Genomic DNA, 13,386 nt, shown 5'->3' with positions numbered 1-13,386 from the left:
GTTTAAGGAATTTACCAAATTGTTCATCTGAGCGGTCTTTCCTTGTCGTGTTGGGGTATGGTACACGAGGTTTATATTCGACATTCACTGATTTGTTTGTATTTTGATCTACCTCACCTTGACCTTTGCTTATCACAGTTTCTTGTCGCGGTTCTGGTTTAGGCTCCACAAATCCTTCTTCATCTTGAACATTAATCGCGTTGAGCTGTTCCCTTGGGTTGGGTTCAGTATTACTTGGCAAACTACCTTGTGGTCGTTCGGAGATTAGTTTGGAAAGCTGGCCTATCTGAGCCCTTGGATCGACCCTTGTTGATTCTTAAGTGTTGTCTCGGTGTTCTGGAAATGAGTTTCTGACACTGATATAACTTTGAGAGCATCTCTTCAAGGTTCGGTTTCTTTTCCTATTGTTAGGGTGGTTGTTGGTAGCCTGGAGGTGGTTGTGGTCTTTGATTTCCTTGACCGGCCCACGAGAAATTGAGATGGTTCCTCCAACCTGCATTGTAAGTGTTACTATATGGATTGTTTTGAGGTCGAGGATTATTACCCATGTAATTTAATTGCTCATTATCCATGTTGTGGCCATAAGGTTGGTATTTCGAATGGCTTGTTCCACCTCCACTTGCTTCGTACTGCATCACTAGGTGAACCTATGAAGAACTAAGAAAACCATCAATTTTCTTATTCAAGAGTTCTACCTGATTAGAGAGCATAGTGACCGAATCGACGTTATAAACGCCGGCTGTTTTCGTTGGCTTTGTCCTAATGACTTGCCATTGATAGTTATTCAATGGCATCTCTTCTATGAACTCATAAGCATCTTCAGGTGTTTTATTTTTTATGGTTCCGCCAGCAGCTGCGTCAACCATTTGCCGAGTCGAAGGATTCAGACCATTATGGAATGTTTGAACTTGGAGCCAAAGCGGTAACCCATGGTGAGGGCACCTTCTCAGTAAGTCCTTGTATCTCTCCCATGCATCGTAGAGTGTTTCTAAATCCATCTGTACAAAAGAAGAGATATCATTACGTAATTTAGTCTTTTAGCCGGCAGAAAATATTTTAGTAAAAATTTTTCGGTCATTTGTTCCAAAGTAGTAATTGACCCTTGTGGTAACGAATTCAACCACTGTTTAACTTTGTTCCTTAATGAAAAGGGGAATAACCGAAGACGAATGGCATCATCAATCATTGATTTTAAATGTATCGCAGAATTCCAGAAAGTTTGCTAAGTGAGCGTTAGGATCTTCATCCTGCAAACCATGAAACTGAACAAATTGTTGTATCATTTGAATAGTGTTAGGTTTTAATTCAAAAGTATTTGCAGCTATAGCAGGTCTAACTGTGCTAGATTCAGTTCCTATTAAAGAAAGTTTAGCATAATCATTCATAGTGCGTGGAGCATGATTTTGATTAGCCGCAATTGCAGGAGGTAGCTGATTGTTTTGGTTTTCAGCCATCTCTTCGATTGGGGGATGAGTATTGTCTTCTTCCTCGTTCTCTATGTATCGTAAGCTTTGCCTTATTTCTCTTTGATGTCTGCGAACTGTATGATCGATTTCTTCATTAAAAAGTAATGGTCCTGAAGGGTTTCTTCTAGTCATAAACTATAAAAACCTGCCAAGAGAAGGAAAAAAAGTAAATTAATAAGTAATAATAATAAAAAAATTAAATTGCAAGGAAAATAAATGGCTAAATTAATAAAAATTGAGCGTTCCAAATATCTAAGTTCCTAAGTAACGACGCCAAAAACATGATCGCGTGATTTCGTGGTAGGTTTTAAAGATTTATAATTACTCGTTCTTGAACTAACTATTATTGTGATGTAGGCAAGTGTACCTATCGAACAGTAGTATAGTTTTAGCAAGACCAGATTGTCGAACCCAAAGGAACTAAAAGTACTAGTAATGACTGTCTTTTTATTATCTAACCTAAGAATAAAGAGGTTTTGTTTTAATTAACTAATTATCTAAACTAAGAACTCACAAAGAAAAGAATTGGGGAATTTCTTTTGGGGAAAATCGATTGACTAAGACAATACCTAAAGAAAAATACACCTAGACCTTACTTGTTATTCTGGCTCCAAATCGGACGATTTATTCATTCAACTTGTTCCGTAGAGATCCTTAAGTTATGTTATTATCCCTGTTCAAGATTAACAATGTCTAATCCCTAGATTGAATAATTGAGACTTTTCTCTAATTAGCACCCTAGAGTTGCATTAACTCGATCTATGGATCCCCTTATTAGGTTTCACCCTAATCCGGCAAAATCTTGTCACTCTATGTCTAGGCACGCAATCAACTCTGCTTAATTATGACAAACGTACTCTTAGACAGGGTCTATTCCTCCTCTGAATAAGAGCTTATCTTGAATTAGTATCCTGGGATATCAAAACAAGAACTAAGAACACATAACTAAGAACAAGTTAAATATTTATCATATGATTCAGAAAATAATAACAAGATTCGTCTTAGGTTTCATTCCCCTTAGGTATTTAGGGGTTTTAGTTCATAACTAAATAAGAAAACATCTCAGAAGAATAAAGAATACAAAACATAAAGAAAACCCAAAACTCCTGAAGGGAAATTGAGGAGAGATCTTCAATCTTGATGATGAATCCGGCTTCTAAGATGGATCAATCGGCTTCCTTGGAGTAATTCCTTACTCCCTGTTCTTCGTGTCTTTTTCTTCCTCCTCTAGGGTGTATTTATAGGCTTTGGAATGCCTAAAAGCCCTTAAAATTATCCTTTTTTGAATTCGACTTAGCTTGGGCTCGGCAGGGACACGCCCGTGGCACACGCCTGTGTTCGATTACTTCAGGCCATGTTCAAGCCTGCCAAATTGACACGGCCGTGTGGTCTGCCCATGTGAAGAGGTCCAAGCCATGTTGATTTCGTAGTTTGGACCATTTTCTCCATTTTTGGCCCGTTTCTCATTCATTTCGTTCTCCTATGCTCTCTTAACTATAAAATATGAAATTAAAGCATTAGGAGCATCGAATTCACCAATTCTAATGGGAAATCATCCATAAAATGTATTAAACACGGGGTAAAAATATGTATAATTTACGATTTATCAGCTTTAATTCCAATTTAGGTGATTCTTCAACAGAGGGTTTTAATTTTAATTCATTGTTTACCTCAATACCCTTGTAGCTCTTCTGTCTCAGTGAAGGCTCATTGGAATTTAGTTCAGCTTTTATCTTACCTATCTCAGAGTCATTATCATTTGCCTTCTCTCCTTGGGTAAGACACAGTTCTAACTTGTCATTATGTATGATTTCCTGTAAAGAGTCTTGAGTAGCATGATCAATAGAGTCAATAAAATAACATGAGTCATCCTGTTCCCTAGAAAATCTCATGGCATCATAAATTTTAAAAATAATCTCTTTGTCACCTACTCTAAGCACAAGTTTACCATCACCCACATCAATAACAGCCCTAGCAGTGGATAAAAATGGATGACCTAAAATTAAGGGCACCTCAACATCCTCATTCATGTCAAGTACAACAAAATTCACAGGGAATATAAATTTATCTATTTTTACAAGTACGTCCTCTATAATACCCCTAGGATATTTAACAGATCTATCAGCTAGTTGAATACTCATCCTAATAGGTTTTGGTTCCCCAAGACCAAGTTGCTTGAACATTTTATATGGCATCAAATTAATGCTAGCGCCTAAATCAGCTAGTGCCTTATCAACATTCAAACTACCAATTAAGTAGGGAATAGTAAAACTTTCTGGATCTTTCAGTTTGGTTGGCAGTTAATTTTAGAGTATGGCCGAGCTTTCCTCATTGAGTTCCACTATAGACAAGTCTTCAAACTTCCTTTTATTTGTTAGAAGCTCCTTTAAAAATTTTGCATATGTAGGCATCTGCGAGATAACTTCAACAAAAGGTAAATTAATATGTAATTGTTTAAAAAGTTCGAGAAATTTACCGGATTGTGTATCCATGCGGTCTTTCTTCAACCTTGCTGGGAATGGGAGTGGTGGTTTATATTCCCTCAGCACCGGTTTTTCATTATTTTCGGGTTCTTCCTCCTCACCTTCTTTTATATCAGGTTCTGGTTGCAGCTTCTTTTTAGATTCAGCTAACACCTTCCCACTCCTTAATATAACTGCTTTCACATGCTCCTTTGGATTGGGTTTGGTATTGCTAGGTAGGCTCCCTGGTGGCCTTTCTAAAATCATCTTAGCCAGCTATCCTATTTAATTCTCGAGCCCGTGAATTGATGCTAGCTAATTTTTAAGGGCAGTTTCAGTATTCTGAAAATGAGTTTCTGCTATTGAGATAAATTTTGTCATCATCTCCTCAAGGTTCGATTTTTTCTCTGGGTGGTAAGGTCGTTGTTGGAAGCCTAGAGGGGGTGGTAGTCTTTGATTTCCTTGGCCTCCCTATGAGAAATTTGGCTGGTTACTCCAACCTACATTGTAAGTGTTACTATAAGGATTATTTTGAGGTCGAGGATTATTACCCATATAGTTCAATTGCTTGTTCTCCATGTTAGGGCCATAGGGTGGATATTCTGAATTGTTTAATCCACCTCCACTTGTATCGCACTGCATTACTGGACGTACCTACGTAGAACCAATTAAACCATCAATTTTTCTATTCAAAATTTCTACCTGATTAAAAAGCATAGTAATCGAATCGACGTTAAAAATGTCAGCTACTTTTGTCAGCTTTGTCTTCATGACTTGCCACTGATAATTATTCAGTGACATCTCTTTTATGAACTCATAAGCCTCTTCAGGTGTTTTGTTATTGATAGTTCCACCAGCAGTTGCATCGATCATTTGTCTAGTCAAGGGATTTAACCTGTTGTGGAAAGTTTGAACTTGTAGCCAAAGGGTTAATCCATGGGGAGGGCACCTTCTCAATAGATCTTTGTATCTCTCCCATGCATCATACAGTGTTTCTAAATCCATCTGCACAAAAGAAGATATATCATTCCGTAATTTAGCCATTTTAGCCAACGGAAAATATTAAAGCAAAAATTTTTCGATCATTTGTTCCCAAGTGATGATTGACCCTCGAGGTAACGAGTTCGACCACTTTTTAGGTTTATGCCTTAATGAAAAGGGAAACAACCGAAGGCGAATGGCATCGTCAGAAATGCCATTGATCTTAAAGGTGTCGCAGAATTCCAGAAAATTTGCTAAATGAGTGTTTAGATCCTCGTCCTGCAAACCATCAAACTGAACAAACTATTGTATCATTTGGATCGTGTTAGGCTTCAGTTCAAAATTATTTGCAGCAACAGCAGGCCTAACTATACTCGATTCAGTTCCTATTAAAGTTGGTTTAGCATAATCATACATAGTACGAGGAGCAGGATTCTGGTTTACTGGATTTGCAGCAGCCACATGAGGTAGCGGATTATTCTGATTTTCAACCATCTCTCGATTGTGGTGTGAATATCATCCTCTTGCCCTTCCTCTATGTATTGTAGGCTTTGCCTTATTTCACTTTGATTTCTGTAAGCTATGCTTTCGATCTCACTGTCGAAAAGTAGAGGTCCTAACGGGTTTCTTCTAGTTATAAACTATAAAAACCTCCCAGAAGTAAAGAAAATAAAATTTAGTAAATAAAAACAAAATTAAATTGCAATAAAAATAAAAAATTGCTAAAGTAATAAAAATTAAGCGTTCCTAATATCTTAGTCCCCAGCAATGGTGCCAAAAACTTGATGGTCGTAAAACTAACAAAAAAATTGACTTAAGGCAAGCGCACCTATCGAACAGTAGTATAGTTATAGTGAGACCGGAAATATCGTATCCACAAGGACTAAAAGTACTAGTGATTACTATCTTTTTATTATCTAGCCTAAGAATTAAAGAATGATTTTAGACTAAAACTAATTATCTAATTAACTAAGATTACGACCGATATTAAAATTGGAAAATACTTTTTGGAGAACTTATGGAGAAGACAATACCCAAGGAAGAATCCACTTAGACTTCACTTATTACCTTTGAGTTAGACGATTTATTCACTTGACTTAATCCGTAGAAATCCCTTATTTATGTTAATATCTCTCTCGAGACTAAAAACAACTGACTCTAGGTTGATTAATTGAAATCTCTTTCTAATTAAAACCCCTATTGTCACATTAACTCGATCTATGGATTCCCTTATTAGATTTGACTCTAATCCGACAGATTTATGTCATCCTATCTCTAGGATTGCATGCAACTCCGCTTAATTATGAATGATCAACTCTTAAACAAGGACTTTTTCTCCATTGAATAAGCACATAAAAAACCTGAATTAATATCCTGGAATATTAAAACAATGGTTAAATTCACAATTAAGAATAAGAACAAGTATTTATCATATAACTCAATTAGTAATAAGATCCGTCTTAGGCTTTATCTCTATTAGGTATTTAGGGAGTTTAGTTCATAATAATAATGGAAAACATCTCAAAATTTGGAAAACAACGAAACATAAAGAAACCCAAAGAACTTCTAGGAAATTGGATGGAAATCTTAAGTCTTGATGTAGATCCTCCTCCCGAGCTGATCCTAATGGTTGTCCTTGAGTATTTTCTACCTTCTACTCTGCGTGTGTCCTCTAACCCTCTTCTAGGGTGTTTATATAGACTTTTGAATGTCCAAAATTGCCCAAAATTAGCCTTTTTCGAGTAGAACTAGACTTGGGCTCGACAGGGACACGGTCGTGTGCCACGCCCGTGTGAAGGTGCTTAGGCCGTGTGCAATTCTGACTTGGATTAATTTCGACACGGCCATGACACACGGGTGTGTGGTCTACCCGTGTGTCACACATGGACGTGTAGATCACTTGCGTGGAACTGCCTAGGCTGTGTGCAACACTGATTTAGGCCCAATTTGTCCATTTTTGGCCTGTTTCTCACTCTTTTTGCTATCATAGGCTTTCCTGAGTATAAAACATGAAATCAAAGGGTTAGGAGCATCAAATTCACTAAATCTTATAATCAATCATCCATAATTATGCCAAGCATTGGGGTAAAAATATGTATAAATTATAGTTTATTAACACCACTGAAATTCGAGTCATTACAAAGGTGAAACACAAGGTCAAGGGAACGACTGTGGGCTACAACAAAGGTAAGGTTTTTCTTTTTTAGTTTTGGGAAATTAGGTTTTAGGGTTAGAAAGTTAGAAATATTAGTTTTTATGGTTTAATGTTTTTTTAATTTTTATTACATTTTTAGTTTTTATTAAATTTTTTAATTTTTAATTATTATTTTATTTTTATTGAGTTTGGGTATTTGGAATTTTGGGTTTAATTTTGGCTTGGATTGAGATTGGGTTGGTAAATGACAAATTGGGTTTGAGTTCAATTAAATATATATTATATTATTACATGTAAAGTTAGTTTCATTGATTAAAACAGTTTTGAATTTCAAAACTGAAATCGAGTCGACATCACCCGAGTTAATCACCTAATGTAACCTAGCTAAACTCGAAACCAACCAAATTAATTCAGAAAAATGAATTTTGGTTGGTTCGATCAATTTTTACTGATTTTTTCTCATCCCCTAAACATAATAGATTAACTCGATAAATTACTATTGAATATCAAATACGATAAGAAAAATCAATAAATGTAAATAAGATAATAGATAAGAGAACACACCAATTCAACAAATTATTTACATCCTCAAAATCCAATATCTAATGATAACTTCACTAATACTAAAAAGATTACAAACTAATGAAATCCTTAATTAAAAGAATTAAGCAAATGTATACTAGAGTATACAGGCTTTCTTGGAGAAATTGGGATGATTTTGAAAGCTAAGGCTAAAATCCTTTTTATAGCAAAAGGTAGGCGGCTACTGTTTGCTCCCATTCTGTGAGGAACAAGCATGCCGACACGAACAGTGAAGAATTTTTGGATCGGTAGAATTCAACTAAGTTAGAAAACAAAAAAAGCAAAAATCGATAAACTAAATCTAATCGAATTGACTAAATTCAGTTCGGTCGTTTCATTTTTACCTTTTTAAGTTTGGTTCGATTAATTCAATTACAGTAAAAATTTTTATTTATTCGATTATTGTTATAAAATAATCAAATCGTTCCAACCACCGAATGCACATCTCTAATATGGATTGTGAATTTTCACTCCTCAATATTCCAGGTAAATTTTTTTTTTTGAGTTTATTTGTTTATTTTATTTCTATATATGTCAAAGACAACCCAAATTCTTTGACTGTAATGAAAATAAAGATGACAAAAGCTCGATCACCACCACTCTTATGTAAATAATTAGAAGACAATTTAGGTTTTAAAAGGAAAAAGAAAATATAAAAAACACACCATTAAAAGAAATGACCACTCTTTAAAAGCAAGAATCAGAATTCAAAGCAACCTATATCCTAGTTGCAGGATTCAGGATTAGCCAAGAGGTAAGCTTCAACAGGCTTGTAAACTCCCTCACTTCCCTTAATGAGAGCCTTGATTTCATCTTCAGTGATTACATTGTCGCCAACAGTGTAGAATTTCATTGAGCTCTTGCAAATACTTCCTCCACCTGCAGCTGCCTCAAACTTGTTCTCATAGCTTATTTTTTCAAGTTTGTCCCCCAAAGGCCCACCTTCGATTAAATCGTAACTGTATGAAAAATTATTTTCATCATGTCCTCCTATCTGGTGCTTCATATATTGGAATGGAAGGCCTAAACAAATAAATGCTTGTTATCCAACATACTCGTGTAAAACATACTACAAAAAGGCCAATGCAAGTGAAAATGAAAGAACTAACCTTCAACAAAGTTGATTTTTACGATACTTCCAGAGCTAGGATTAGCTTCAACCTCAATACTCTTGACTGCATTAGGTGCAGCCGTGGGCCAAACTTTCGGAGCTTCAACAGTAAAGGCCTTGAAAAGCCTGGCAGGGGCGACTGGGGAGGTATTCTCATAGTCATAAGTGACAACACCCATGATTCTAATATTAGTTGGGACTTTGAGTTCAAAGAAGAGAAGAAATGGAAGGTTGAGTGTTTGAGGTGTGAGATTATAGAGAACTAAGATGCTATTTATAGACTGAACTTGAAGCGTAAGAACTTTATTGTTCTCATTCTTTAATTGGATTTATATCCAACATTGTTATTAATTTTCATTGAATTGGTACTAGTCAAAATAGGCAGCCAGAACTTTCTTATTAAATCGCAAATTGGTGAGTTCGAATATTGTATCAGTTTGTCTTCTACTTATTTACTTATTTGCTTAATTTATTGTTTTCAATAATGCTTATTTAAATATATAGAGGGAATAATGAATTGTGCTGACAGAGACTTATGGTTCAATTAATTTAATGTGCTGACGGTTTTTATAAGCATTAATTAAAAATTGTCTAAAATTATTATTTTAAGAAATTATTTTTATTAAATTCAAAGTAGAGTTTTTTTTTTAATAAAAAGATATAACAACATCAAATTAAATGAACAAAAGCACCAGCAACTTTATCTTGTTTAAGGAGATCAATGAACTTTTTATTGCGCCTGTTAATCTTTGCATACCATTAATTTAAACAGAAAACATTTTAACTAAACGATTAGCAACTTGATTTCTCTCCCTAGGGACATGCCTAACTACCCAATGCTCCTTGCACTATAAGATCTGCTTAATTCATCAAACCAAGGCTTAAATTGATACCCTCAAATAGTCATCTTGAATAGCACTGACAGCCTCCAAGCAATTTGCTTGAATTAAGACTTTAACATACCCCTTTTCTTGTAACAATAGTAAACCATCCCAGGTACTCAAGAGTTCAGCATCAAAGACTAAACAAACACCTAAATTATGATTGAACCTGACAATCCAATCACCAAACTAACCTCTCACTACACCACCAGCGGATGTGCATCCTGTACTCACGTTCACTGCCCCATCAGTATATAGAAAAACACAGATATCCGACAAAGATTAAACTTGAGCTCCAATGCATCTACTATACATCACAGTCAAATGAACATTTAAAAATTGTCGAGCCCAACATATTGAAACTTTAATTATCTCTTAAGCATTCCAAGTCAAACACTAAAAAATGAATAAATTCTTGTTCTTCCAAAGACACCATGATATTAAACCAAATAAGCAAGACCAAAAAACTTCCTCAGAGTGCACCCTTAAATGTGAGGATAAGTTAGAAACTAACCAGTCTGCAAAGTTTTTAACAGAGAAAAAATTATCACTCTGATTTACAGGCACTATGCTCAGCCATACATGTTTCACCGTAGAGCAATCTCTAAGGACATGAAGAAGGTCTTCAGAGGCATGGCCGCAAACTGGGCAAGAAGGATCCTGACTAATTCTTCTCCTAACATATTTCATGTTTGTGAGCAATCTTTGCTTTAAAGCAAGCCACATAAAGAAGCCAACTCTTTGTGCCCCTTAAAATTTCCATGCCGTCTTACAAGTCTCATTTCTAGGCCTCCTAAATTCTCCTGAATCATGTGATACGCTCTTTTAACCAAAAACGATCCAGCAGGTTGATGGATCCAAACAATCCTGTTCAGACCCGCGGAAGAATGGGGTGTTGAAATACTGACTATGCATCAAACAATGTCTTGAAACAAACACACTCAAAATAAATCAATATTTCACACCCCATCCACCATTACCATGACGTCAAGCATATAGTCAAGATCCAAGTTAGCATGCAAAGAGATTAGCCGCGTCAAAGGTCATACACTCGCAATCCAATGATCTTTCCAGAAATAAATCGAACTTCCATCTCCCATAGACCATATTAGATTATCTTTAAGCAAAGACCAAACCTTGAATAGAGCCCTCCAAAGGAACAAACTTGAACTTCTCAAAATGCTCTCTAGCAACCTCTCATTCATACCATACTTCGAACTGAGAATCCTAACCCATAAAGTATTGTTGTTCAAAACAAGATTAAACCTCAATTTCAACAAAAAAGACTTGTTCTGATCCTTAAAACGATGAAACCAAAATCTTACAAAAGAACGAAGCTGACAGACTGAATCCCAACCAACTAACTGATGATTGTTTTATGATTCACTGAACTAGACTATGATCACGACTAAGGCAAGTGCACCTATCGAATGGTAGTATAGTTATGGTGAGTCCAGAATATTGTATTTACAAAGACTACAAGTACTAGTATTAATTATCTTTTTATTATTTAGCTTAAAAAAGGGATTTGTTTTAATCTCAAATTAACTTAACTAATTAACTACTTAATACGACAGAGAGTGAATTGGGAAAAAATACTTGAAGAAAACTTATAAAGAAGATAATACCCAGGAAAGAATCCATCTAAACTTCACTTATTATTCTGACTCTGAATCAAACGATTTATTCACTTGCCTTGATCCGTAGAAATCCCTAAATTATGTTAATATCTCTTTCGAGACTAAGAACAATTGACTCTAGGTTGATTAATTGAAATCTCTTTCTAATTAAAACCCCTATCGTCGCATTAACTCGATCTATGGATTCCCCTATTAGATTTGACTCTAATCTGGTAGATTTATGTCATCCTATTTCTAGGATTGTATGCAACTCTGCTTAATTATGCTAGATCTACTCTTAAACAGGGACTTTTGCTCCACTGAATAAGCACATCAGACTTGGAATAATATCCTAAAAATATTAAAACAAGGATTAAAAACACATAATTAAGAACAAGAACAAGTATTTATCGTGTAATTTAGATAATTAAATAATAAGATCCATCTTAGGTTTCATCCTCCCTAGGTATTTAGGGAGTTCAGTTCATAATGTAAAAGGAAAACATCTCAAATTTAGAAAAACTACAAGACATAAAAAAAATCCAAATAAACTTAGAGAGAATTTTGAATGGAGATCTTCAATCTTGAGGTGGATCTTCTTCTGAGATGATTCCAACGGCTTCCTTCGAGTAATTTCTGCTTTCTGCTCTCTGTGTCCCCTTTAGGTCTTCTGGTAAGTTCATGTGACCCAATGTTATGAATGTCTATTTTAAGATAAGGTGAGTTGGTAATTATGTATGCATGAAATGGTATGCCTTGTTTAAATGATGAAATTGCTTACCTTAAATACTTGAATTGGTTACAATTGGTTGAGTGTTTTATGTATAGGTTTTTGGGTGATTTTGGCTGAGAAATAAAGCTAGGAAATGGCTTCATTTTGTCCACACGGGCGTGTGTCTAGACCGTGTGTGACACACGGTCTGGTAACACAGGCATGTGGTTAGGCCATATGTCCCCTACACCTAAATTTTGTGAAATAGAATGCTCAGATTTGGGCACACGGGTAGAGACACGGATGTGTATCTCAGCTATGTGTGTCACACGGCCTAGAACACGGGCGTGTGTCCTAGCCATGTGAAACCTATACCTAATTCGAATTAAATTAACTAACCACATGGCCTAGCACACGGATGTGTGGCATGGCCGTGTGTGCAAGTCAGAGAGTTACACGGGGTTGAACACAGCCTCTAGCATGGGCGTGTCCCTTGGACCACACGGGCATGTGAGCCCTGCACCTTGAAAAAAAAATTTGTAATTTCATGAAAAATACTTAGAGGTCTAGATTAAGTCCTGACTCGATTATAATGCTCGTATTGAACCTCGAGGGTCCAATTAAGGGACATTATGACTAATCTCGATTAATGAATAGTTATTTGCAAGAAAGAATTGAAAAATGTTCTGATGTTTTGGTAATGCTTCAAAACTTTATTTTGACAACGGATACGGGTTAGAGGTGTTACATTTAGTGGTATCAGAGCTACAGTTTAGTCGATTTTCAAATTTGACGTAGGAAACACGAGTTTAGCTATAAATGCCATTATATAAATTGTGGTAGTGTGATGACTCCTAATCATTTTTAAATGTGCTTTTCATATAGTAATGTCATCCAACTGAGCTAGAGTGTTTGTATAGACTTTAGAATGCTCAGAAACCCTAAAAATTGGATTTTTCTGTGTGTTTGGGAAACAGGGAACGATATCAACACGGGCAGGCACATGGGCGTGTGGCCTGCCCGTGTGGATCACATAAGTATGTGCCCAGTCCGTGTGGATCCTAAAAACTCTAGTTTTGGCCCCTTTTTTGCTCTTTTTGCTCTCAAATGCTCTCCTAAGTATAGAAACATGAATTTAAGGGATTAGGAGCATCAAGTTCACTAATTCTCATCATAAAACATCCAAAAATATGCCAAGAATGGAATTAAAATATGTTACATTTATGGTTTATCAAATATCCCCATACTTAAACATTTGCTTGTCCTCAAGCAAAATCCTTAACTCACAATTAAAATTAAACTTTCTCAATTCATAATTCTCATCAATAATGTTTTATCATAATTCACAAATAATTACACATTGATAATTCAACTAAAAGACCACTAAAGATTCAAACAATCCAAGTCAAACATTTTT

The 13,386-nt window shown here is 35.6% G+C and overlaps 1 protein-coding gene and 2 non-coding genes across 3 annotated transcripts; 2 read left to right on the top strand and 1 right to left on the bottom strand.

Annotated features, from left to right (window-relative positions):
- Positions 1-924: 924 nt before the first annotated feature.
- LOC121208968 (small nucleolar RNA R71) lies at positions 925-1,031 on the top strand. The gene has a single exon (XR_005904088.1). It is a non-coding gene; the product is annotated as a small nucleolar RNA R71 (small nucleolar RNA).
- Positions 1,032-4,859: 3,828 nt separating this feature from the next.
- Positions 4,860-4,965, top strand: LOC121209297 (small nucleolar RNA R71). Its single transcript, XR_005904411.1, has one exon. It is a non-coding gene; the product is annotated as a small nucleolar RNA R71 (small nucleolar RNA).
- A 3,172-nt stretch (positions 4,966-8,137) lies between these two features.
- Positions 8,138-9,014, bottom strand: LOC107896606 (major strawberry allergen Fra a 1-3). The gene is made up of 2 exons (XM_016821808.2): positions 8,756-9,014; positions 8,138-8,669 (listed from the first exon to the last, which is right to left on the bottom strand). The coding sequence occupies exons 1-2, from the start codon at positions 8,934-8,936 to the stop codon at positions 8,371-8,373; spliced, it is 480 nt and encodes a 159-aa protein (XP_016677297.1). The 5' UTR covers positions 8,937-9,014; the 3' UTR covers positions 8,138-8,370.
- Between the last annotated feature and the right edge of the window lie 4,372 nt (positions 9,015-13,386).

Source organism: Gossypium hirsutum, chromosome A10 (genome assembly GCF_007990345.1).
Source record: "Gossypium hirsutum isolate 1008001.06 chromosome A10, Gossypium_hirsutum_v2.1, whole genome shotgun sequence".
NCBI classification, from domain to species: Eukaryota; Viridiplantae; Streptophyta; class Magnoliopsida; order Malvales; family Malvaceae; genus Gossypium; species Gossypium hirsutum.
The sequence above is the reverse complement of the archived record's forward strand: the minus strand, read 5'-3'. Positions and strand labels throughout refer to the sequence as shown.